Source organism: Kogia breviceps, chromosome 3 (genome assembly GCF_026419965.1).
Source record: "Kogia breviceps isolate mKogBre1 chromosome 3, mKogBre1 haplotype 1, whole genome shotgun sequence".
Taxonomy (NCBI): Eukaryota; Metazoa; Chordata; class Mammalia; order Artiodactyla; family Physeteridae; genus Kogia; species Kogia breviceps.
In genome coordinates, this window is record NC_081312.1 from 110841059 (window position 1) to 110865925 (window position 24867).

Here is a 24867-nt window from a genome sequence, read left to right on the forward strand (position 1 = left end):
GTAAGGACCCAGTCTCCTTTTGGGTGTTTAGGAAGCCTTTAATGAGTATCTTTGAGAATGACTGAAGACACTTAAGGTGCAGTTAAGGACGCTACTTTGAAGAAGTTGTAGGATAAAAGCAGAGATACCCAAACAAAGAAAGAAGTAGGTTATGGGCTTACTCTAGAGACAAAGGGACAAAAAAAGCAGGCTGGGGTTGCATATCTGCTGTTGGTCATCACTAAAGCAACGATATGGTCATGTTCTCTTTTTGGAGTTTGCTCAGGGCTGAGAGTAATGAAGAATTGGAAACTTGGGGGTAAAGCTAGTGGGCATTTTTCTAGCCAACGAGGGTTCCTGCAACAATGCTGTAATGGCAGGATGGAGTGGGGATTGAGACCAGAGGGAGGTAGTAAAGGAACCAAAAAGACATTCCATGAAAGCCTGGAGAAGGGGAGGGCTCTAGAGACAACATGCACATCAGAAGTAAGATAATTTTTTACATAATTTTCTGAACCCCCCAGGACTTGGTCCTGGAGACCTGAATAGATCTGAAGACTTGAGATGGTTCTTGCAGAAGTCTAAGTCAAAGTCTATCAACCAATAGAAGGCAGCTACCTCTTCTGTGCCAAAATGAGGAAGGCATACACCTGCCTCTCTTCCCTGACACAAGAATGCCTCTCATTCCTGGACACATTAATTAGAGCCTGGCCACATAGTAGGGACTGTGTCTTTTGAGGACAAGTTCATGATCAGTGGCAACCTCCTCTGTCTGACTTAACCACACAGTCGATCGGTGAAACATTGCATTTTCTTTTTCGCCACTGATTTCCAACATTGAAGGGGCATTTACTCCTCCCCCTCTGACATTTATGGACCTAGCCAACAATCAAATCAATTACATTATGTGAGTTAACATTCGTTCTTGTAAAGGATTTCAGCTATTAAAGCTCTTAGACTTAAAGATAGTTGGACAACCTGTGAAGTTTCAGATGAGAGAAAATGGAGAGGGGACCAAAATGGCTCCCTTGGTGACTGAAAATCTCACCAGGGCCTGACCACATGGGCTGCCCTGATGGTCAGCCTGTGTTCTGGAGCCTCTCTGTTTGGGCAGATAGCAGTAGGATCTAGTGGGTACATGTATTGGGTCTAAATGATCAAAAAGAACCTTCCTTTAAAAGAGAAAGGAACTGTTTGTACCAAGAAAGAGAAGTGTAGTGTCAGAGAATGGTCTAAGCACAGGTACCTTTGTGTGCGCACATAATTGTGTATGAAAACCATGTTCAGAGGGACTTCAGGAAACATTTAAAGAACTGGATTTCTGTCATTACATTAAGTTTGTATTATGAAAAGCTCCTTGTTGTTTTATACATGTCAAGAGAAAAACTAAATAGACTAATTGCTTCTAATTAAAGGGATCTGCTGTTGTCTCTAGTATTCAGTTTGTGTGGCAGTCACATGGCTCAATTATATGCAGGCACCATGTGGATGTGCCTTTTTGGGTATTGATATGACCTCCTAGGGCATGTTGTAACTCTATACGTACTGAGGCAGCCACAGTTTGCATCTGAGTAATAATGGGAACTATGATGTTGCCTGGACAACAGCTTGTCTGGGAGGAAGAAATGTTCCTCTACCCTTCCAACTTCTGGCTCTTCTAAAAATTCAAACGACATGAGACAGATCAGCAGGAGAAAATAATCAACTACGTTTAATAGCATGTATGCATGGGCAAGACCCAGCAAAACACCCAAAATGGCTGAAATCCTCACCTTAATTCAGCTAAAGATAAAAGAGGATGTTGGGGGGAGAGGTTTGGGACTTCAAAGGGAAGGGAGGCAATTCAGGTGAAGATGGAAAAGCAAGTGTTTGGTAAATAACATGTTTGCTAGGCCAGAAGAGACAAGGGGACACAGAGTGGACTCTGATCTCAGAGAGTTCCCCCTCCCCCAGGATAGCCATTATTCTTTGCAGACATCTCTGGTAATCACTCTATTTTTGTAAGAGGCTATCTAAATTATCCAGGCAATTACAGGGAAGCTCACTGTTTCTTCCTTGAGTGTTTTAGGACTTGATTGCTTTCAGTTTAAAATAATTCATATGCCAGAGACATTTTGGGGTGGCAAGTTTTGCTACCCTAAAAGTGCTTCAATTACTAGAGGGAAAAGTATTTGTTCTTGGAGGATCTAGCAGGTGTGGCGCCCTGTGATGTGGCTGTCAATGGAGATACTCTTTAAGTATCTTTGGAGAGGCCTGGCTTAGCTAAGAGAAAGGTGCTCACACATTCCTGCTGTGCAGGAATGAACGTGCAGTTCTACACTGACACTGAGAATGGTTTCCTTAGAAGTTCCCAGACAGCAGTGAAGAGGAGGAGAGTATGGCCTTTCCCATAACTATTTCTTTGCCATCTTTCCTGGAGTATGTTTGGCGAAGAAAACATTGTTTAAAAAAAGGACCTTCTTGTGCTTCCCTGGTGGCGCAGTAACCACTGAGAATCCTCCTGCCAATGTAGGGGACACAGGTTCGTGCCCCAGTCCGGGAAGATCCCACATGCCGTGGAGTGGCTGGGCCTGTGAGCCATGGCCACTGAGCCTGCGCGTCCGGAGCCTGTGCTCCGCCAACGGGAGAGGCCACAACAGTGAGAGGCCTGCGTACCACACACACACACACACACACACACACACACACACACAAAGACCTTCTTTATAATTTGGCTACACCATTATCTTGTAACACATTTCCAGACTTTACCAATCTACTCGAACATAACCATAACATAGTAATGCAAGTAGCATGGAATATGATATGCAATATTGCTACGAATGTAATATACATTATCACCTTTTTTGCCTTTTTATTTTGAAATAATTTCAGGATTACAGGAAAGTTTCAATAATAGGAAAAATAACTTTTGATACTCTTCATTTACACTCCCCAAATGTTGAAATTTTACATTTACTTAATTCTGTCTTTTTTTCTATAAACACAGACAAGTTTATGTTTTGCTGATCCATTTGAGACCTAGTTACAGGTATATTGCCTTTTTACCCCTAAATAAGTTAAAATGTATTTCCTAAAAACCGAGATATACTTTTATATAATCAGAGTACATTTATAATAATCAGGACATTGCATTGATACAATACTACTATCTAATCTACAAACCTTGTTTAAATTTCATCAGTTCTCCTAATAACGATATTTATAGCTAAACAACACACACACACACACACACACACACACACACACACACAAAGACACACACACTAACCCACCCTTCTCCCAGTTCAAGATCCAGTCTATGATAACAAGCTGTATTTTCCTTTTTTGTCACTTTAGTCTCCTTTAATCTGGACTGATTATTCAGCCTTCTTAAGACAGTGGCATTACTGTAACAGGTAGACAAGTCATTTTGCAGAACCTGTGTCCAGTGTGGTCTGTGTGCTCTTCCTTTGTGGTTAAAGAGGTGTTATGCATTTGGGCAGGTGCACCACAAAGGAGGCATTGGCAATGTGTCCCCTGTCCCTAACTAGTTAGGTTCATTTTGATTACTTTTTAAGACAGATCACCAGATTTGTTTGCTATAAAGCTATTATTCTCTCCATAATTAATTATTCTTATGAAAGATCTCTGAAAATCATTTCTGTGAGGATGGAACTCTTACTCTCATTAAAAATAAAAAATCAGAGGCTCAGAAGCTGCATAACTTGTCCAAGCCATATAGTCTGTTGGGGGTGCAGAAACAGGTCTCATGACAAATTATACTCTACTATGAAAGAAAGCATAAAATGTAGGGAAAATGTGGTTTTGTACTGATTTGCTAAAAACAGGATTTGAGAGTTTCTAGGCCTAAATGGAACAAGTCCCCTTGAAGGCAATTTTAGTAGTATCAGGGAATAGGAAGAGAGAAGGAAACATAAGCATTAATGACCTCCTTTCCTTCTGTCAGTCCCTGGAAAGTAGGACGTAAAGCTCCTTTCAGGTTTAGGTATCAGAGCCCAAAGACAACCATAGAAACACTAGAATGAGACATAAATTATTTTTACAGCTAAAATAGAGGACATACTGTCTTTTAAAATTGGGAGATGACAGGGGAGGAAGAGCCATGAGACTCATGGGCTGCAGAAGAGGCAGTGGCTCTGGATCCAGGGTTATGTGACAGGTTCATGCAACCATCTGGGCTATAGCTGTGCCTAGAATCTATTATTTCTGACTTCTAACTCCATGCCATTTTCCTGCATCATATGTAGATATATCTTCAAAGCAGGATAAAAATTAATCCCCTAAAATTCCAGGGTGAGAAATAAAAAAGGAAAAGGAATTCCCTAGCTTTGTTTTGTAGGACTGATCTTCTTCTTAATATAGCATTATTCTCACTGAGTGTCATGTGTTGGGGACAGGTCTCGGACTTCTGAATTTATGCCACTTGTGGTGTAAAGCCATCTTGTTCTGTCTTAGCTGGCTGCCTTGGGGTAAAGGTTCAGTCTTTCCAGGTTCTTCTTCTAGCTCTGTTCTCCAAGCTAAGGTGTGTCTGTGCAATCCTGATCCTCACAGAGGTCCTGGGGCACAAGGTCTTTGCTCATCTCTGCAGCAATAACCTTTTTCTCACCTTATCACAAGGTTCCTCCTGCATCTACTTTTTACCTGCATGGCTGCTAAAACCTGTAATCTGCTCTCTGCCAGAATAGAAATTGGCACCCATGTCCTGTTTCTGTGCACCTCACATCTCTGTAAATCCACACCTACAGCTGCCATTCATGCATGGAGAGGGGAGGAGAGAGAGAGAGAAGTTGGGCAAGAGAGGGTGTAAAGAATGAAGGGAAGGAGGAAAAGAGACAAAATGCAGAAATAGAGTGAGAGAAAGGGAAAAGAGAGAGAATTGGGAAGCTGTACTTTAAAAAAAACTTTAAAATATTTCAAACATTTTAAGTGGGAGTTTTTAAAAATATTATGGCAAAATTGAATCTTTTTATACACAACTTTTATGTGGCAACTCTTCTAAACGGTATGTGATTTGTTTATTATTTAAGTTTTGGTCAACTAATCATGCATTAATTGCAATACCTACTCTATGCCATGCTTTTTGTTTATCCAGGAAAAGGATTTCAGGTGTAGGATAAGCAGAATCAGACCCATGTAATACAGAAAGTTTTCACAGAAGTGGAAAGAGATCAGGGAAAATGCAGGTCCTTCTCTTAGATGTCTTTGTCTATCCCTTTTCTGAGCAGGCTGTCGTTACTCCCTTCCCTTCCTAGCATTTGGGTACTTCTAGGTTGGGAACCCTACCACCTCGTGAGGCCCTGGCATGGACCAACATGGGATGGGCCAGTCAGTTTTAGGTCCTAGAGAGACAAACTCTTTGTTTTCTTCTTTTACTTCTTTCCACAGTGAAATAAATTCAAAACTCAATGGCTAAAACTATATTGGGAGTTTCAAGGTACAGAGACCAGGACAAACACTTTGGTCTAGGTTGTAAACTCATTCTTAGGGCTTATCTCCAGGTAACCTGATGGAGCTCTGAGGGCCAAAGTTCTTGGACAAATACACACACACACACACACACACACACACACACACACACACACACACACATTATGGTAAGGTAGTTGATCGAAAAGGTTGGCATTGTTAGGTCTAGATATGAAGAATAAGAAAAAGGACATGGGAGTGACCTCATACGGGAAAACACATATCAATAACAATAATAGTAATCTTACCTGATGTGCATAGTGTCACTGACACTGTCCTGGGGTTGCTCGCTGCCTTCATGCTGTACCACAGTGTCTCATTTATCACTCATAGCACATATTTTATCAATACCTCCAAATTTACAGGATGCCAAGGCAGGCAAGTAGGCTGTTAGGATGTACAGTTACTCACCGCAGATCATAAGGGGTTAAACCAGGCACACTCTGAAACTGACACATACCTTCTCAGTTACTGAAAATGAGGAATAGAAACACTGGAGAAGGAGCATATACATCTGCTTAGGAATCTGAGAGACTGAGTAGTAGAGACACTGAGTAAACGGAGACTTGAAGGTTTAGGGAGGTGTGGACAAAGAATGCTGCCTGTCGGGCTTCCCTGGTGGCGCAGTGGTTGGGAGTCCACCTGCCGATGCAGGGGACACGGGTTCGTGCCCCGGTCCGGGAAGATCCCACATGCCACGGAGCGGCTGGGCCCGTAAGCCATGGCCGCTGAGCCTGCGCGTCCGGAGTCTGTGCTCCGCAACAGGAGAGGCCACAACAGTGAGAGGCCCGCATAACGCAAAAAAAAAAAAAAAAAAAATTAAAAAAAAAAGAATGCTGCTTGTCGTTTCAGTAAACAAAGGATATTGCAACCATCAAGCCAGCAGCCCCCGTGGTGTACCCTGAGGGGATTCAGGAGGGAGAAAAACAGGATAGGATAATAGACCTAGATAGTTAAGGTGCATTTCAAAGGAATGATTTCAATAAGCACAGACTGTTGCATCTTCCCATACATAGAAAAGTGCTGAACTCATTAACCTGAGATATCTGATTATTTTTTAACATTAATCTTTCGATGTTCTGAACAGCTGTTTTTGTTTGTTTTTTTCCAAAACTCCTATATAATCCTGTCTCTTTCCTTACCACTTCAGAGCAGTCAGAGCTGTCTGAGAGGCTACCTCCTGGGCTTAAGTCCTCAGTTTGCTGAATAAACTTTATTTTCAACTTTTAGGTTGTGTATTTTTTTCAGTCAACAGAGAAAAGGCAGTAGGGGAAAGGAAGGGAAAGAGGGACATTGCCAAAGCCCACACGATGGAAAGGCTTGGTATTTGGTGAACAAAGCTCTCTACTGAAGAAGTGCAAAGTTGAAGGACCCAACATCTTGAAATGATCTTGAATAGGTATACAATGTTCAGATAACAAATTATTTACCTTTTCTAAAACGAACTTAATTCACCTTTTTTTCTTTCATTATTTTGAAAGGTTTAATAAGTTTGCAATCTTCTGTAGCATTTTTGAATTTTTATTGTATTTTACCTTATTTTTGCATAATACTAAAAGTGAACTGAACATCTTAACTTTATATTGATGATTCAAAGGATTTCTAAATTTTATAAAGCCTCCGAGGTCATTTTCTCAGGCAGCATTCACTAGATGTGCAGAGTACCAATTAGCAGAAAATTCTAGATATCTCATGTGTTCAGCAAGGTAACTTAATGGTAAAGTGAAATTGCAGAAATGTGTCTCGGGAGGCTCTGAGAAGCTCAGATTCTTTATGGCTCAGTGCAGAAAGAATTCATCCAGAGGCAAAGTGATAGATAAGTAGTGTTTTGTTAGAATAGGATGAAAGCAAGTGGCAAAGGGGTTGCCACCCCGAGAACTTAGTGGGCTACAATTTTATAGTCAAAGGAAAAGTGGGGAAGGGAGGGACGTGTACTCTTCATTCTTGAATAGACATCAAGCTTCCATCATCAGCTCCTCCATGTCGGGCAGGGGAGTTTTCTAGTCCCTACATGGTCAAGCTGGGACTGCCATGGCACAATGGAAATGAGCAAAAAATGGTGACATACACTAAATTATGGTAAATCATCTCAGGTTTCAGGATAATGTCACCTTTCCCTTATATTTTTGTTTTTTAATATGTGGAGATAAGCATGTCGTAGGACCAAGGTGCAAATAATTTTATGGAGGAAATTCCAGTTAATTTCCTACAAAGGGGAGAGAATGTATAAAGAGGAATTTTCTCTGTTAAAAGGAAAATCTGACCCTATTATTAGTTTTAATTTTTTCCATTGTAGTGTGTGGTAATGATGTGGGTGATAGCTACTTAATAATCCAAATCACAATACAGGAGCACCTTTACAATTAACAAATGATTTTCAATAATTAGGTGCTGGAGGTGTTAGACCTGAACGGTCTCTGAGGGATCCCAGCTCGCCCAAGAACCGCCAAGAGTCGAGAGTCGCTGCAACACGCAAGAGGTTTATTAGGAGCCGGTGCACCGGGGTTCCTTGGTCCTCACGCAGGAGGCCGAAGAGGAACCCCCCCAAGCGGAATCACATACATTTTATAGCTTTCATTTTTCATTATGCAAAGTGTGGATATATCAAGGGTTTTTTTCTCATTGGTTTGTTTGTTCCTGGACCGGAGTGGGGACTTGGCTCTACTTCCTTGATTGGTTAGCTGTCGGATGCCTACTTTACATTTTCGTGTTTTTGTGGTGGGGGGTTGAGTCACATGAGTTATGGTTGGCTAGGGCGACCTTTAAACTCTGGCTTAATCATTCTTATCACCCGCCATACTGGTTTGCTCGAGGTTTCATCTCCCGCCATACCTGTTTGCTCGGAACGGTTTCTGCCCGGGGGGGGGGACATTCCAGTATCTTATTGCCAGCCGAAAAAGCTTAAAGCTCAAAAGTATCGATAGGGAAGTAGGGGTGTAAGTATAGTTAAGGCCCTACAGAGGCAAGCTGTAAATGTAATTTATTTCTATGAATTTTGATTCTCTTTTGTTTATATCCAAAAAGCCTGTGTATATGTGAGGAAAAAGAAAAATAACATGAAGAGAAAAAGATGACCTGTTTCCCAAAATCTTGGTCCAAAAAACTAATTATAATGAATTTTCATCCCATTAATATTAATATTTTATTTCCACATATTTTACAAAAAGCAAATAATGTTAAGTATATCTAACAGTAATAGAACGTAAGTGTGATGAGGAAGATGCAGTTCATTGTTAATTCACTTTGGTTAAGAGCAAAAGAATATTCCAGATCACGGTTTTAGAAAGCAAAAAACTAAACAGCAGAGAGACTTTCAAGATGGCGGAGGAGTAAGATATGGACATCACTTTCCTCCCCACAGATACATCAGAAATACATCTACGTGTGGAACAACTCTTACAGAACACCTACTGAATGCTGGCAGAAGACTTCAGAATTCCCCAAAGGCATTTGGAACTCCCCACGTACCTGAGTAGGGCAAAAGAAAACACAGAGACAAAAGAATAGGGATAAGACCTGCAACTTGGAGAGGAAGTTGTGAAAGAGGAAAAACTTCCACACACTAGGAAGCCCCTTCACTGGCTGAGACGGTGGGTGGGTGGCGGAAAGCTTCAGAGCCACGAGCGAGAGCACAGCAACAGAGGTGCTGAGGGCAAAGCAGAGAGATTCCCACACTAAGGATCAGTGCCGACAAGCAATCATCAGACAGAGAGCTTTGTCTGCTCAGCCGCTGGTATGGGTGGGGGCTGGGAGCTGAGGCTCTGGCTTTGGAGGTCAGATCCCAGGGAGAGCAGTGGGGTTGCCTATGTGAACACAGCCTGGAGGGGGCTAGTGTGCCACAGCTAGCTGGGAGGGAGTCCGGGAAAAAGTCTGGAACTGCCTAAGAGGCAGGAGAACATTGTTTTTGGCTGCACGAAAAAGGGGATTCAGAGCACCACCTAAACAAGCTCCAGAGACGGGTGCAAGATGCGGTATCAGCGTTGACAGCAGAGGTGGGCATGAAACCCTAAGGCTGCTGCTGCAGCCACCAAGAAGCCTGTGTGCAAGCAAAGGTCACTATCCACACCTCCCCTCCTGGGAGCCTGTGCAGCCTACCACTGCTAGGGTCCTGTGATCCAGGCACAACTTCCTCCGGAGAACACAACGTCATGCCAGTCTCTGCTGCCACAGGCTCGCCCCACAGTTCGAACCACTCCCTACCAGTGGTCTGAGTGACCCAGAACCCATAATCAGCAGCTCCTTTAACACTGTCCTGTCTGGGTGGAAACAGACGCCCTCAGGAGACCTACACACAGAGGCAGTTCCAAATCCAAAGCTGAACCCCAAGAGCTGTGCAAACAAAGAAGAGAAAGGGGAATTTCTCCCAGCAGCCTCCGAAGCAGCGGATTAAATGTCCACAAACAACTTGGTGTACCAGCATCTGAGGAATACCTGAATTGGCAGTGAATCATCCCCAAATTGTGGCAGTAGACTTTGAGATCAACTGTAGAAATGGGGTTTGATTTCTGCATCTAAAGTGTTTCTAGATATATATTTATTTTAATTTAGTATTTAGAGTTTATAGCTGTTTCTATATGATTCATAAATAAAACAAAAAGCAGTTACTGTACCCCTCCCAGGATTCTGGAAGGACCTCTGAGAGTTAGTTTTCCAAGGTTCCAATTACATTTAACTTCAAGGGCGCACTCAACTCTGCTCCAAGAAATTAACTGCCTTGGTGTTTTGTTTTCTTAACTATAAGTGTTAGTAAAATGCCCCAAAGATCAAAGATGTTTATATCAGGTTTTTGGGAAAACAGCTGATAGACTTTTTTTTACAGTATTGACAACTTTTATTAATTTTCTTATGAAAGAACCATCATTATCTGTGTTTCCACAAAGGTCAAAAGAATATGCAGTTTGGAAAGTAATCACCATACTACACTTGAGAAAAGTGGGTTTATGAAAGGTTGACTGGTGCTCTCTATGATAATGTATTCTTGAAGAAAATCATATGTTGAGGAACTTAGCATTTGGAACATACAATCAGAAGTGGAGACCAGTGTAATGCAGTGAGTGAGTAGACCTTAACGTCAGATGATTTAAGTTTTTATTCTGGCTCTGCCATACGTGTATTACTGAGTCTCTGTGCCTCAGCTTTCTCATTTGTAAAATGGAGAAAATACCTATGTCACTAGGACTGAGACTTGGTATATTGAAAGGCCTTGGAATATTTCCTGGCACATGATTACATTTAGATATAACAGCAATATGGTGTTTTTGGTGGTGACGATGACGGTGATGATGATATAATGCTGATGGTGATTGAGTGCATCTTCAAAGAGTATGGTTAATTTAAATGTAATTATGTTTTATAGAAAATATTACATATTATTTTATTAACCCATTACTATTGAGTCTTTTTTTATGGAAGAGATACAAAGAACTCTATATCCAGAGTACAGTCAATATTTTTCCAAACTTAGCAGTACTTGGAAAATCAATCCCAAGGTTTTGTGTTATTGGTTTTAACTCAGAACTCAGCTCAGGAAAAAACATTCTCCAGGAATCTTAGAAAAATAGAAATCTTCTGGTAACATCAGATCTGCTTATGGTTGGTGCAAACGAGTCCAACTCTTCCCCTCCAAAAAAGAAACAATTAAAAGAAAGACCTAGAGCACTGTTGATCACAAGGAATTTTGAAAAGCACCAGTGAATTCCCAAGGACATAGAAGGACACCATACACATGTGCAAGACGGTTTGCATGCCCAGGAAAGACCCCTATAACTCACCTCTTCCCACACCCAGGAATTAAAGCTACGGCTTTCTCATAAACTGTTTGAAGTCATGCTTTCACACACAATCCCAACAAGACCAAAAACATACCTTGGTGTACAGAGAGGGTTCTGATACCAATGTTGTTACAATATATTATCTAAAATGTAAAATGTCTGGTTTCCACACATTTTTGATCATTTACAAACAAGAAAGCATGCCATATAACAAAGGAATATAAGCTGTCAGAAGTCATCCTTGAAGAATCCCAGATGTTGGATGTACTTGACAAAGACCTTAAGTCACCTATTTTAAATACTTTTGAAGAACTAAAACAATCCATGCCCAAATGTTAAAGGAACTTTAACAAGTAGATTTGAGTAAACAGAACAAAGGATCAAACTTGAAGACAGGCCAGTAGATTTTATCCAATGACAGAAAAAAAATGAAAAAAGGAAAATGGTGTATCAAAACTCGTAAACCTGTGGTACATCATGATCACCAACATACAATTAGTAGGAATCCCAAAGGAGTACTCTATACATCCAAGAAGCTCAACAAACTTCAATGAACTCAAAGAGATCCACGCTTATGATACCATAGTCAAATTGACAAAAGTCAGAGAAAATTTTGAAATAGGCAAGAGAAAATAATGTATCATTTATAAGTTTCAATAGCAGATTTCTCCTCAGATACCATAGGGGCCAAAAGACAATTGCATGACATCTTCAATGTGCTTAAGGGAAACGTCTAAAAAATGAAGGATAGAGAATAAAAAGATAAGCCACATAATGGCAGAAAATATTTGTAAAACATATATCTGATAAAGGACTTGAATCCAAAATACACAGCTCTTAAAACTCAGAAATATGAAAAAAAACTAATTTAAAAATGAGCAAAAGAGTTGAACATACCCTAGCAAACTAGTCATATATATGACCAATAAATCCATGGAAAGATACTGAATAACAACAGCCATTTAGGAAATGCAAATTAAACAAGTTACAACCTGACACCTCTATGATAGTTGGAGAAGTATTAAATATACAGTAAACCATGACCAACAGTTCCTCTGTTAGGTATATACTGAAGAAAACTGAAAACATATTGACAACAAAATCTTGAACACAATGTTCCTAACAGCATTATTCATGATAGGGTAAAAGTGCATCAGCCAAAATGTCTATCAAATGACAAACAGATTTTTTTTAAATGCGTATCCATACAGCAGAATATTATTGAGCAATAAATAGGAACGAAGTACTGACATGTGCTATAGTGTGAGTAAACCTTGAATACATTATGCTAAGTAAAGAAAGTTATAAAAGATAACATGTTGTATGACTCAATTTATATGAAATCCCCAGAATAGGCAAACCTATGGACAGAAAATATATTAGTGGTTGTCTAGGTCTGGGTGAGATGCATGATATGTGTAAAGAGTTGGAGTTGGGAGTGAATGCTAATGACTGGATACATTTTGGGATGATAAAAATAGTCTAAAATTAGATTAATGTGTACAGTTGCACCACTCTGAGAGTATACTAAAAACACTGATATTGTATGTTAAGTGTGTGAGTTTTAAATTTCAATAAAGCTGTTTCTAAAAAAAGCAAAATAAGAATTACAGCATAAAGTACCTTTTATAATTTGATAGTTTAATGAGGAGATAACGCTATTGAGATAGTGGCTAATGGCCAAGTAAAATGTTTGGTTACTTCAGGCTGAGTCTAAGTTCCTTGATGTCAATTTTGTCCAGTTAAGGGAGAGCAAGTATCCTTGCAATGTTGACAATAATTTCACAGAGCAATCCACAGTTAGAAATCAGGAAGCATACTTGTGTTCTTTTACATCAGAGAGTTCCAGAGAGTTAACGGTGTGGTCCCAAGTGCTGTTCAGAAAGGGGATCCAGGAGTAAAAAACAGGCATCGGTCCAGTCTCTGGCTTGGGCTTAGCCAACAGACCCCTGCTAACAGTACCAGTAGGAGTGGGGTAGAATCGAAGACACCCAGCTCTAGGCATGTTGCCTACACTGAGCCTAGAGCAACAAAACAACTAGCTTTCTAGAGTAACTAACAAGTTGGGTAATGATCTCAGTAAAATGTCAACTGATCAGAACTGGAGACTAAAATCAGAGCATAACTAAGTCAGTTGACCTCTCAAATCCTTATTGTCTTTCTTAAAGGTATTATACTAAGTGAAGAGAGAGAGAGAAAGACCAATACTGCATGTATGATATCACTTACGTGTGGAATTTTAAAAATACAATAAACTAGTGAATATAACAGACGAGCAGCAGACTCACAGATTAGAGAACACACTAGTGGTTACCAGTGGGGAGAAGGAAATGAGGATAATAGAAGTTAGGGTATCAAAAAGTATAAACTGTTTTGTACGTTACAAGGATATATTGTACACACAGGAAATATAGCCAGTAACTTATAACTATAAGTGTAGTTTATAACTATCTCCTTTAAAAAATTGTGAACCATTATACTGTACACTTATGAAATGTTGTACTACACGTCAATAATAATAAATAAATAATGTTAGAAATAATAAGAGCTATTTATAACAAAAGATTATAATGAAAAATGTACATTCACCTTTCCTGAGATCTGGACAAAGTTCTGGAAAAAGTTGGAAGGTCTGGTGGGTGTGGGCCAGGTTGTTAGATCCCGGCGTTTAAGAACTAGTGAGACTCTGACCAGTACTTTCAAGTCCATTCTTTGAAGGTCATCTATAATCAAAGCCTTCCCCAGTGAAAGATATGTGTTGTGTCCATACAGATGATGGAAAGTCTTGTGGCCTGGAACATCTTGCTGATTGTGAAGATCTGCAGTTAGGTGGGTTAGGTGGCCTTTTGCCCATTCATTTTTGGAGTTTCAATGCATATGAGTGAAAGGATTAAATATGGACTATAATTTGAGCTCCTATTAAATGATCAGAATTATAATTTTGACATTAATGCTTTACAAACCTACATCTTCAAGTGTTAACATTTTTGTGAATTTTCAGATGGCTACCCCAAAGAAGAAATGATTTATAGATGGAGAAAAAATTCAGTTGAAGCAGCTGATCAGAAATCTTGGCGGCTTTATCAGTTTGACTTCATGGGACTCAGAAATACCACAGAAATTGTGAAAACCTCTGCAGGTAAGAATTAACGTACAGAAGTGTATTTTTTTAAAAAAAATTCGACTTTTCCCCCAGAAGACTAAGGCATACCTTTCCCTTTCATGTAGAATTTCCTCCTGTGTAAGTTTTAAAATAATCATATTCAGACAACCATGATTCCTTAGTGATATTTGAGGCAAAACAGCTGATTCAAAACTGAAAATAGTTTAATGTTTTAACAGGGAAAGGGTGACCAGATTATATCTTTAAATTGAAACTATGTTGAAATGTCTATAAACCTAAGATTCTCATCCCTGCCTGACCAGATTTTTATAAACCAATTTCATAAGTGTAAGAGTTCTACAACTTTCCATATTATTATTATTAGCTCCGTTGAGTTTTAATTTCTAGCTTCTTCCTTTCCTTTAAACATTGTCTTAAACGTCGTTTCTCTTTCAATATATTGAACAATATCCACCAATTTGATCTTATTAAATGATCATTATATACACACTATAACACATGTAACTAGATACAAAGAGTTGCTTTTTAATGTCTTTAAATACATTTTTTGTTTTATGGTTTTTGTTTGTTTTTTGGTAATTTCCACAATAGGAATCTATGGTCCACTATTTTGCAATTGGTTTTTTTCTGCCAGGGCTTGGGGAGTAGATGGGTTGCAAGTTGGCTTTTCTGCTGATCTAGTTATTTGTTAATATGAATAATTTATTGGCTTTTAAAACTCCATAATAATTTGTTTCATCTGACTAGGTTATGTGTAAACTCTAATAATCAGTGTAACTATCTTTAAAGAACTGTCTGAATTCTTGATAGAATTCAAAACAGAGAACTATAGTTGCCCCTTGATATCCTTTGGGATTTGTTCCAGGACCCTTGAAGATATCAAAATCCCAGTTAATCAAGCCTATTGCATAAAATGGCATAGAATTTGCATTTAATTTATATCCTCCTGTATACTTTAAATCATCTCTAAGTTACTTATAATACCTAATACAAAGTAAATGCTAAATAGTTGTAAATAGAATATGAAAGCTATGTAAATGGTTGACCCTAGAACAAACACAGTTTAAACTGCACATATTCACTTATATTTGGAAGTTTTTTGATAGTAAATACTACAATACTACACAATCCCAGTTGGTTGAACCCCCATATGAAGGTCAGATACGAAAGAATCAGGGAACCATATATACTGAGGAGCCATTAATATGGATTTCAACTGAGTGGAGGGTTGGTGCCCCTAACTCCTGTTGCTCAAGTTTCAATTGTCCTTTTCCACGGTAGGCAAATTCAAGTTTGCTTTTTTTAACTTTCTGGAAAAAATATTTTTCAAGTATTTTCGATCCACGGTTTGTTGAATCTGGACATGTGGAACCCGTGGGTGTGGAAGACCTGCTGCATTTACACATGGAGAAAGGTCTTAAAAACTATATGATCAGCAGAGAAAACTCTACAAATGTCACAATGGTAAACGTGAGAAATGACATTTATGTTTAAATAATAAATATTGATAAGGTTAAAAGAAATGAAGATCATATTTTATTTAAATGCACTGTGAAAACTATGTAAAAAGACGTTTGATGGAAACTTTACCCCAATAAATAATAATTACATTACTAATATAATTACATTCCTGGAGAATTTGAAATGAACGAGCAGACTTTTGGGGTGTAAGGCAGACCCAAAGAGGGTAACCAAATCGGGTGATTGTTCTAACATTTAAATGTCAAACATTGATGTTGCTATTCCTTTTCTGTTGTTGTAAGCAAGATGATGTTAAGCAAAAGAAAATGCAAAGGAAGGTTGAACACAACTTGTTTCAAAATTGACTGTTAAGAGAATACTACCACAGGGAAGTGGCAAATGGAGGGACCGGTGGAGTTGAGGTAGTAGCCGGAGTTAGTGGCTTCTCTTTTTGCAGAGCACAGGTTCTTGGCAAGCAGGTTGCAGTAGCTGTGCCTCGCAGGCACAACTAGAGCACACAGGTTGAGTTGCTTTACGGCATGAGGGACCTTCCCGGACCAGGGCTCGAACCCGTGTCCTCTGCTTTGGCAGGCGAATTCCTAACCACTGCTCAACCAGGGAAGCATTAGGACAGTTTTTGATGAATAGGAAATGTCTTTCTGAAATTCATTTTCTCACTCACTGACTCATGCATGAGTCAGTGGAATGTACGGGCACTGACAGAAAGATGTTCTCCGTCTGGTATTCTTATCTAGCTTTCTCCTGTTTATGTATAAAACTTCAAAAAAATATGAATCTTATCACTGTGTATTCCTTTTAAAATATCATCTTTATTGCTTTACAATGTTGTATTACTTTTTGTTTTAAAAGAAAAAGAATCAGTTATACATACTAGATTAATCCCCGTATCTCTTCCCTCTTGCGTCTCCCTCCCTGCCACCCTCCCTATCCCGCCCCTCTAGGTGGGCACAAAGCACCGAGATAATTTCCCTGTTGTATGCGGCTGCTTCCCACTAGCTATCTATTTTACAGTTGCCACCTTCTCATTGTGTCTCAGCTTACCCTTCCCGTCCCCTGTATCCTCAAGTCTTCTTTAGTAGGTCTGTGTCTTTATTCCCCTCTTGTCCCTAGATTGTTAAGAACTTTTTAAAATTTCATATATGTGTGTTAGCATATGGTATTTGTTTTTCTCTTTCTGACTTACTACTCTCTATGACAGACTCTATGTCCATCCACCTCACTACAAATATATCAATTTTGTTTCTTTTTATGGGGGAGTAATATTCATTGTATATATGTACCAAATCTTCTTTATCCATTCATCGGTTGATGGGCACTTAGGTTGCCTCCATGTACTGGCTATTGTAAATAGAGCTGCAAAGAACTTTTTGGTACATAACTCTTTTGGAATTATGGATTTCTCTGGGTATATGCCCAGTAGTGGGACTGCTGGGTCATATGGTAGTTCTACATATAGTTATTTAAGGAACATCCACACAATTCTCCATAGGGGCTGTATCAATTTACATTCCCATCAACAGTGCAGGAGTCTTCCATTTTCTCCACACCCTCACCAGCATTCATTGCTTGTAGATTCTTTGCTGATGACCATTCTAAATGGTGTGAGGTGAGATGGCATTGTAGGCTTTTTTGTTTTTTGCGATATGCGGGCCTCTCACTGTTGTGGCCTCTCCCATTGCGGAGCACAGTCTCCGGACGTGCAGGCTCTGCGGCCATGGCTCCGGGCCTAGCCATTCCATGGCATGTGGGATCTTCTCAGACCGGGGCCAAAACCTGTGTCCCCTGAATTGGCAGGTGGACTCTCAACAACTGCCCCACCAGGAAAGCCCCACATTGTAGTTTTGATTTCCATTTCTCTAATGATTTATGATGCTGAGCATGATTTCATGGGTTTGTTGGCAATCTGTATAACTTCTTCGGAGAAATGTCTATTTAGGTCTTCTGCCCATTTTTGGATGGGAATGTTTTTTTTTTCATATTGAGCTACATGAGCTGCTTGTAAATTATGAAGATTAATCTTCTGTCAGTCCATAAATTTGCATATATTTTCTCTTATTCTGAGGGTTTGTCTTTTCCTCTTGTTTATGGTTTCATTTGCTGTGCAAAAACTTTTAAGTATTATTAGGTCCCACTTATTTATTTTTGTTTTTATGTCCATTTCTCTAGGAAGTCGGTGAAAAAGGATCTTGCTGTGATTTATGTCATACATGTTCTGCCTATATTTTCCTCTAGATTTTGACAGTGTCTGGCCTAAAATTTAGGTCTTCAATACATTTTGAGTTTACTTTAGTGTATGATGTTAAGGAGTGTTCTAATTTCATACTTTTACAAGTACCTGTCCAATTTTCCCAGCACCACTTGGTGAAGAGGCTGTCTTTTTCCCACTGTATATTCTTGCTTGATTATGTAAGATAAGGTGACTATATGTGCGTGGGCTTTTTATCCTGTTCCATTGATCTTTATTTCTGTTTTTGTTCCACTACTTTACTCTCTTGATTACTGTAGCTTTGTAGTATAGTCTGAAGACAGGGTGCCTGATTCCTCCAGCTCCATTTTACTTTCTCAAGATTGCTTTGGCTATTCGGGACCTTTTGTATTTCCATACAAATTGTGAAATGTTTTTGCTCTAGTTCTGTGAAAAATGCCGGTGGTAATTTGATAGGGATTGCATTGAATCTGTAGATTGCTTTTGGTGGTAGAGTCATTTTTCATAATGTTGATTCTTCCACCTCACGAACATGGTATATCTCTCCATCTGTGTCATCTTAAATTTCTTTTTCAGTGTGATAATTTTCTGCCTACAAGTCTTTTTCTCCTTAGGTAAGCTTATTCCTAGATATTTTATTCTTTTTTTTGCAATGGTAAATGGGAGTTTTTCTTAATTTCACTTCAGATTTTTCAAGATTCGTTTTTAGGAATGCAAGAGATTTCTGTGCATTAATTTTGTATCCTGCTACTTTACCAAACTCATTGATTAGCTCAGTACTTTTCTTGGTAGCGTCTGTAGGATTCTCTATGTATAGTATCATGTAATCTGCAAACAGTGAGAGGTTTGCTTCTTTTTTCTGATTGAATGGCTTTTTTTTTTTTTCTTCTCCGAATGCTCTGGTTAAAACTTCCAGAACTATATTATAGTGATGATACTGGGTAAGATGGTTTTGTTCCTTAACTTAGTGGAAATGGTATCAGTTTTTCACCATTGAGGACGATGTTGGCTGTGGATTTGTCATGTATGGCCTTTATTATGATGAGGAAAGTTCCTTCTATGTCTACTTTTTGGAGGGTTTTTTTCATAAAAGGGTGTTGAATTTTTTGAAAGCTTTCTCTGCATTTATAGAGATGATCATATGGTTTTTCACCTTCAATTTGTTAATATGGTTGTATCACATTGATTGATTTGCGTATATTGAAGAATCCTTTCATTATTGTGGTAAACTCCAGTTAACAATGGTGTATGATCCTTTTAATGTGCTGTTGGATTCCGTTTGCTAGTATTTTGTTGTGGAGTTTTTCATCTATGTTCGTCAGTGATATTGGCCTGTAGGTTTCTTTCTTTGTGACATCTTTGTCTGGTTTTGGTATCAGGGTGATGGTGGCCTCATAGAATGAGTTTGGGTGTGTTCCTCCCTCTGCTATATTTTGGAAGATTTTGAGATGGATAGCTGTTAGCTCTTCTCTAAAAGTTTGATAGAATTCGCATGTAAAGCCATCTGGTCCTGCGATTTTGTTTGTTGGAAGATTTTTAATAACAGTTTCAATTTCAGTGCTTGCAATTGGTCCACACATATTTTCTATTTCTTCCTTGTTAAGTCTCAGAAAGTTGTACATTTCTAAGAATTTGTCCATTACTTCCAGGTTGTCCTTTTCATTGGCATATAGTTGCTTGTAATAATCGCTCATGATCCTTTGTATTTCTGCAATGTCAGTTGTTATTTATTTCTTTTCTAATACTATTGATTTCTGTCCTCCCCCCCCCCTTTTTTTTTGATGAGTATGGCTAATGGTTTATCACTCTTGTTTGTCTTCTCAAAGAACCAACTTTTAGTTTTATTGATATTTGCTGTCGTTTCCTTCACTTGTTATTCATTTATTTCTAATCTGACCTTTATGATTTGTTTTCTTCTGCTAACTTAAGGGTTTTATTGTTCTTTCTCTAATTGCTTTAGTTGTAAAGTTAGAATGTTTGAGATGTTTCTTGTGTCATGTTAGGACTATATTGCTATAAACTTCCCTCTTAGAACTGATTTTCCTACATCCCATAACCTTTGGGTCGTCTTGTTTTCATTGTGATTTGTTTCTAGGTATTTTTTGATTTCCTCTTAGATTTCATCAGTGATCGCTTGAATATTAAGTAGTGTATTGTTTAGCCTCCATGCCTTTGTATTTTTTACAAATTTTTGCCTGTAATTAATATCTCATCTCATAGCATTGTTGTCGGAAAAAATACTTGATACAATTTCAGTTTTCTTAAATTTACCAAGGCTTGATTTGTGACCCAAGATACGATCTATCCTGGAGAATGTTCCTTGAGCACTTGAGAAGAATGTGTATTCTTTTTTTTAATGGAATGTCCTATGAATATCAATAAAGTCCATCTTGTTTAATGTACTTTTAAAGCTTGTGTTTCCTTATTTATTTTCATTTTGGATGATCTGTCCATTGGTGACAGTGGGGTGTTAAAGTCCCTTATTATGATTTGTTACTGTTGATTTCCCCTTATATGGCTGTTAGTATTTGCCTTATGTATTGAGGTGATCCCATCTTAGGTACATAAATATTTACAATTGTTATATCTTCCCTTGATCATAATGTAGTGTCCTTCTTTTTCTCTTGTAATAGTCTATATTTTAAAGTCTATTTTGTCTGATATGAGAATTTCTTCTCCAGTTTCCTTTTGATTTCCATTTGCATAGAAATCTTTTTCCATCCCTTCTCTTTCATTCTGTAGTATTCCTAGGTCTGAAGTGGGTCCTTTGTTGACAGCATACATATGGGTCTTGGTTTTGTGTCCATTCAGCCAGTGTATGGCTTTTGTTTGGAGCATTTAATCCATTTACCTTTAAGGTAATTATAGATAATTACCTTATATTACCTGTATATTCCTCTCACCATTTTCTTAATTGTTTGTATTTCTTATAGTAGTTATTTTCCTTCACTTGTGTTTACTGCCTAGAGACTTTCCTTAGCTTTTGTTGTAAATCTGTTTTGGTTGTGCTGAATTCTCATAGCTTTTTCTTGTCTGTAAAGGTTTTCCCCCTGGCAAATCTGAATGAGACCCTTGCTGGGTAGAGTAATCTTGGTTGTAGGTTTACCTTTTCATCATTTTAAATATGTCATGCCAGTCTCTTCTGGCTTGCAGAGTTTCTGCTGAAAGTTCAGCTGTTAATCTTAAGGGGATACCCTTGTGTGTTATTTGTTGTTTTCCCTTGTTGCTTTTTTTTTTTTTACGTTACTCAGGCCTCTCACTGTTGTGGCCTCTCCCATTGTGGAGCACAGGCTCCCGACACACAGGATCAGCGGCCATGGCTCACAGGCCTAGCTGCTACACGGCATGTGGGATCTTCCCAGACTGTGGCATGAAACAATGTCCCCTGCATCAGCAGGCTGACTTTCAACCACTGTGCCACCAGGGAAGCCCCTCCCTTGCTGTTTTAATGTTTTTTCTTTTATTTAATTTTTGACAGTTTGATTAATATGTGTCTTGGCGTGTTTCTCCTTGGATTTATCCTGTTTGGGACTCTCTGTGCTTCCTTGACTTAACTATTTCCTTTCCCATATTAAGGAAATTTTCAACTATAATCCCTTTAAAAAATGTCTCATTCATTTTTTCTTTTCTTCTTCTATGACCACTATAATTTGAATGTTGGTGCATTTAATGTTGTCCTTGAGGTCTCTGAGCCTGTCCTCAATTCCTTTCATTCTTTTTTGTTTATTCTTTTCTGTCGTAGTTATTTCCACTGTTTTATCTTCCAGGTGACTGATCCGTTTTTCTGCCTCAGTTATTCTGCTATTGAGCCCTTCTAGAAAATTTTCAGTATCATTTATTGTGTTGTTCATCACTATTCTTTTGCTTTTTGGTTTTTCTATTTCCTTGTTAAACGTTTCTTGTATTTTCTCCATTCTATTTTCAAGATTTTGGATCATCTTTACTATCATAATTCTGAATTCTTTTTCAGGTAGACTGCCAATTTCCTCCTCACTTGTTACATCTTTTGGCTTTTTGCCTGCTACTTCACCTGCTGTGTGTTTCTCTGTCTTCTCATTTAGCTTAACTTACTGTGTTAGGGGTCTCCTTTTCACAGGCTGCAGGTTGGTAGTTCCCATTGTTTTTGGTGTCTGTCCCCAGTAGCTAAGGTTGGTTCAGTGTGTTGTGTAGGCTTCCTGGTGGAGGGGACAGTGACTGTGTTCTGGTGATGAGGAGGGATCTTGTTTTTCTGATGGGCTGGTCTGAGTCTGGTGGTGTGTTTTGGGGAGTCTGTGACCTTATTATGATTTTAGGCAGCTTCTTTGCTTATCAGTGGGGTTGTGTTCCTGTCTTGCTAGTAGTTTGGCATAGGGTGTCCAGCACTGTAGCTTTCTGGTCGTTACTGGATCTTGGGGTTGAGATGAAGATTTGTGGGATATTTTTGCTGTTTTTATATTACTTGGTGAAAGGAGGTCTCTTGTGGACCAGTGTCCTGAACTTGGCTCTCCCACCACAGAGGCACATCCGTGACATCAACCTGGAGCACCAAGAGCCTGTGATATACACGGCTCAGAATAAAAGGGAGAAAAAAGATAAAGTTATTACAATAAAAAATAATTATTTAAAAAATTGTTTTAAGTATTCCAAAAAGAAAGCAAGAAGAACCAAACCAAAAAACAGGTTCACCGATGATAACTAGTGCTAAAAACTATACAAAAACAAAAACAAAAAACAGACAGGACCTTAGGATAAATGTTAAAAGCAAAGCTATATTGAGTCAATGACACACAAAAGCATCCACATACCCACTCACAAAAAGAGAAAAACGGAAAAAACTTTCACCTTTTCAATTTGGATGATTCGTTGTTTATTCAGGTATTCCACAGATGCAGCGTACATCAAGTTGACTGTGGAGATTTAATTCGCTCTGCATATAGGAAGCCTGAGGGCAGGTCTCCGTACTTCGCTCAGATCTGATGGGGTTGAAATAGCAGCAGATCAGCTCAGGGGGAGGAAGGTGTATGGAATGCTGGGAGAGCCTGCAGCAGCAGAGGCCAGTGTGACATTGCAACAGCTTGAGGTGCACCGTGTGTTCTCCCGGGGAAGTTGTCCCTGTATCACAGGATCCTGCCAGTGGCAGGCTGCACAGGCTCCTGGCAGGAGATGTGTGGAGAGTGACTTGTGTTGCACACAGGCTTCTTGGTGGCTGCAGCACCAGCCTTAGCGTCTCATATCTGTCTTTGGAGTCTGCGCTAATAGCCACGGCTCGCACCCATCTCTGGATCACCTTTAAGCACCATTCTTAATCCCCTCTCCTCACACACCAGGAAACAGAACAAGAAAATGTCTCTTGCTTCTTCGGCAGCTCCAGACTTTTATCGGGACTCCCTTCTGGCCAGCTGTGTTGTACTAGCCCCCTTCAGGCTGTGTTCATGCAGCCCACCCCAGTCCTCTCCCTGGCATCTGACCGAAGCCTGAGACTGAGCCCCCACCTGTTCTGGAAGGTGAGCAGACAAGCCTCTCAGGCTGGTGAGTGCTGGTTGGCACTGATTGTGCAGGAATCTCTCTGCTTTGCCCTCCACACCACTGTTGCTATGCTCTCCTCCTTGGCTCCGAACTTTCCCCCTTCCACTCCCCCCAGTCTCCGCCTGAGAAGGGGCCTCCTAGTGAATGGAAACCTTTCCTCCTTCACAGCTCCTTCCCACAGGTTCAGGTCCCATCCCTATTTTGTCTCTGTTTTTTCTTCTTTTGCCCTAGCCATGTATGTAGGGAGTTCTTCCCTTTTGCGAGGTTTGCAGTCTTCTGCCAGCTTTCAGTAGGTGTTCTGAGGAGTTGTTCCACAAGTAGATGTATTTCTGATATATTTGTGGAGAGGAAGTTGATCTACACGTCTTACTATTCTGCCGTCTTGAAGCTCCTCCCCTCACTGTGTATTCTTTAGAAAAGAAGCATAAAACATATTCTAAAGAAATAAATATACATTTTTAAAAAATCAAATGAACTTTCAACTAATCAGAAGCTGTTTGAAAACAAGAGTGAGATGTAATTGATGAATTTTCACTCCATTTCTCACATTCCCTTGGTTTAAAGGCAGTCACCCGTTCCTCCCATGCCTGTTTGTAACAACCCAAAATGCCCTGTCTTATTTCCCACTGGAAAGTCCCTGATCTCTCACTTATGGTCACTCTTTATCACACTCGTTCCCCTTTCTTTCATGAAACCAAACCTTATTAAAATCCAGCCCTCTGCCCACTCCACACTTGAGCCAAAGCAGACTTATGGGGCAAAAAATAAAACATACCACTTCCATCACCCATCGCAATTTAAGTCTTGGTCATGAATAAAGGCTAATTCCTCTTTTGTTCTTGGTCTCAACCTATGAAATCTCTAGTTTCTTTCTGATTTTCCATTGGTGATCTTGCCACTCAATCTCCCTAGTATGCTAAAGTCATCAGAGAACGTCCAACATGTTGACTCACCTGTTTTGCTTAGTATTGCAGATGCACACCCATTGCTCATCCATATGCACAACTTCTTGCTCCTCCTACCTTACTCAAAGGATTGATGCAAAACATCTTCTCTCTTACATCACACTTTTACTCTCTACTGGATCATTATCTCTGTCAACTTAAAAATAAGTTGTCTCACAAATTTTGAAAGAAAAAAAAGATTACTTCAGTCAAGCTTCCAGTAGACAACAAAGGGCACACATAAAGAGGTTAAGAAGAATTTAATAAAATGAAGGAGGGCTTCCCTGGTGGTGCGGTGGTTGAGAGTCCACCTGCCAATACAGGGGACACAGGTTCATGCCCCGGCCCGGGAAGATCCCACATGCCGCGGAGCGGCTGGGCCCGTGA

The 24867-nt window shown here is 39.4% G+C and overlaps 1 protein-coding gene across 2 annotated transcripts in view; it reads left to right on the forward strand.

The window, feature by feature from the left end:
* GABRG3 (gamma-aminobutyric acid type A receptor subunit gamma3) overlaps positions 1-24867 on the forward strand; it is a 388122-nt gene that overhangs the window by 323186 nt on the left and 40069 nt on the right. For both annotated transcript variants that reach the window (XM_059056937.2, XM_067029475.1), the window contains one exon: positions 14221-14358. In XM_059056937.2, coding sequence (XP_058912920.1) covers positions 14221-14358 — 138 coding nt within the window. The remainder of the gene's footprint in view (positions 1-14220; positions 14359-24867) is intronic.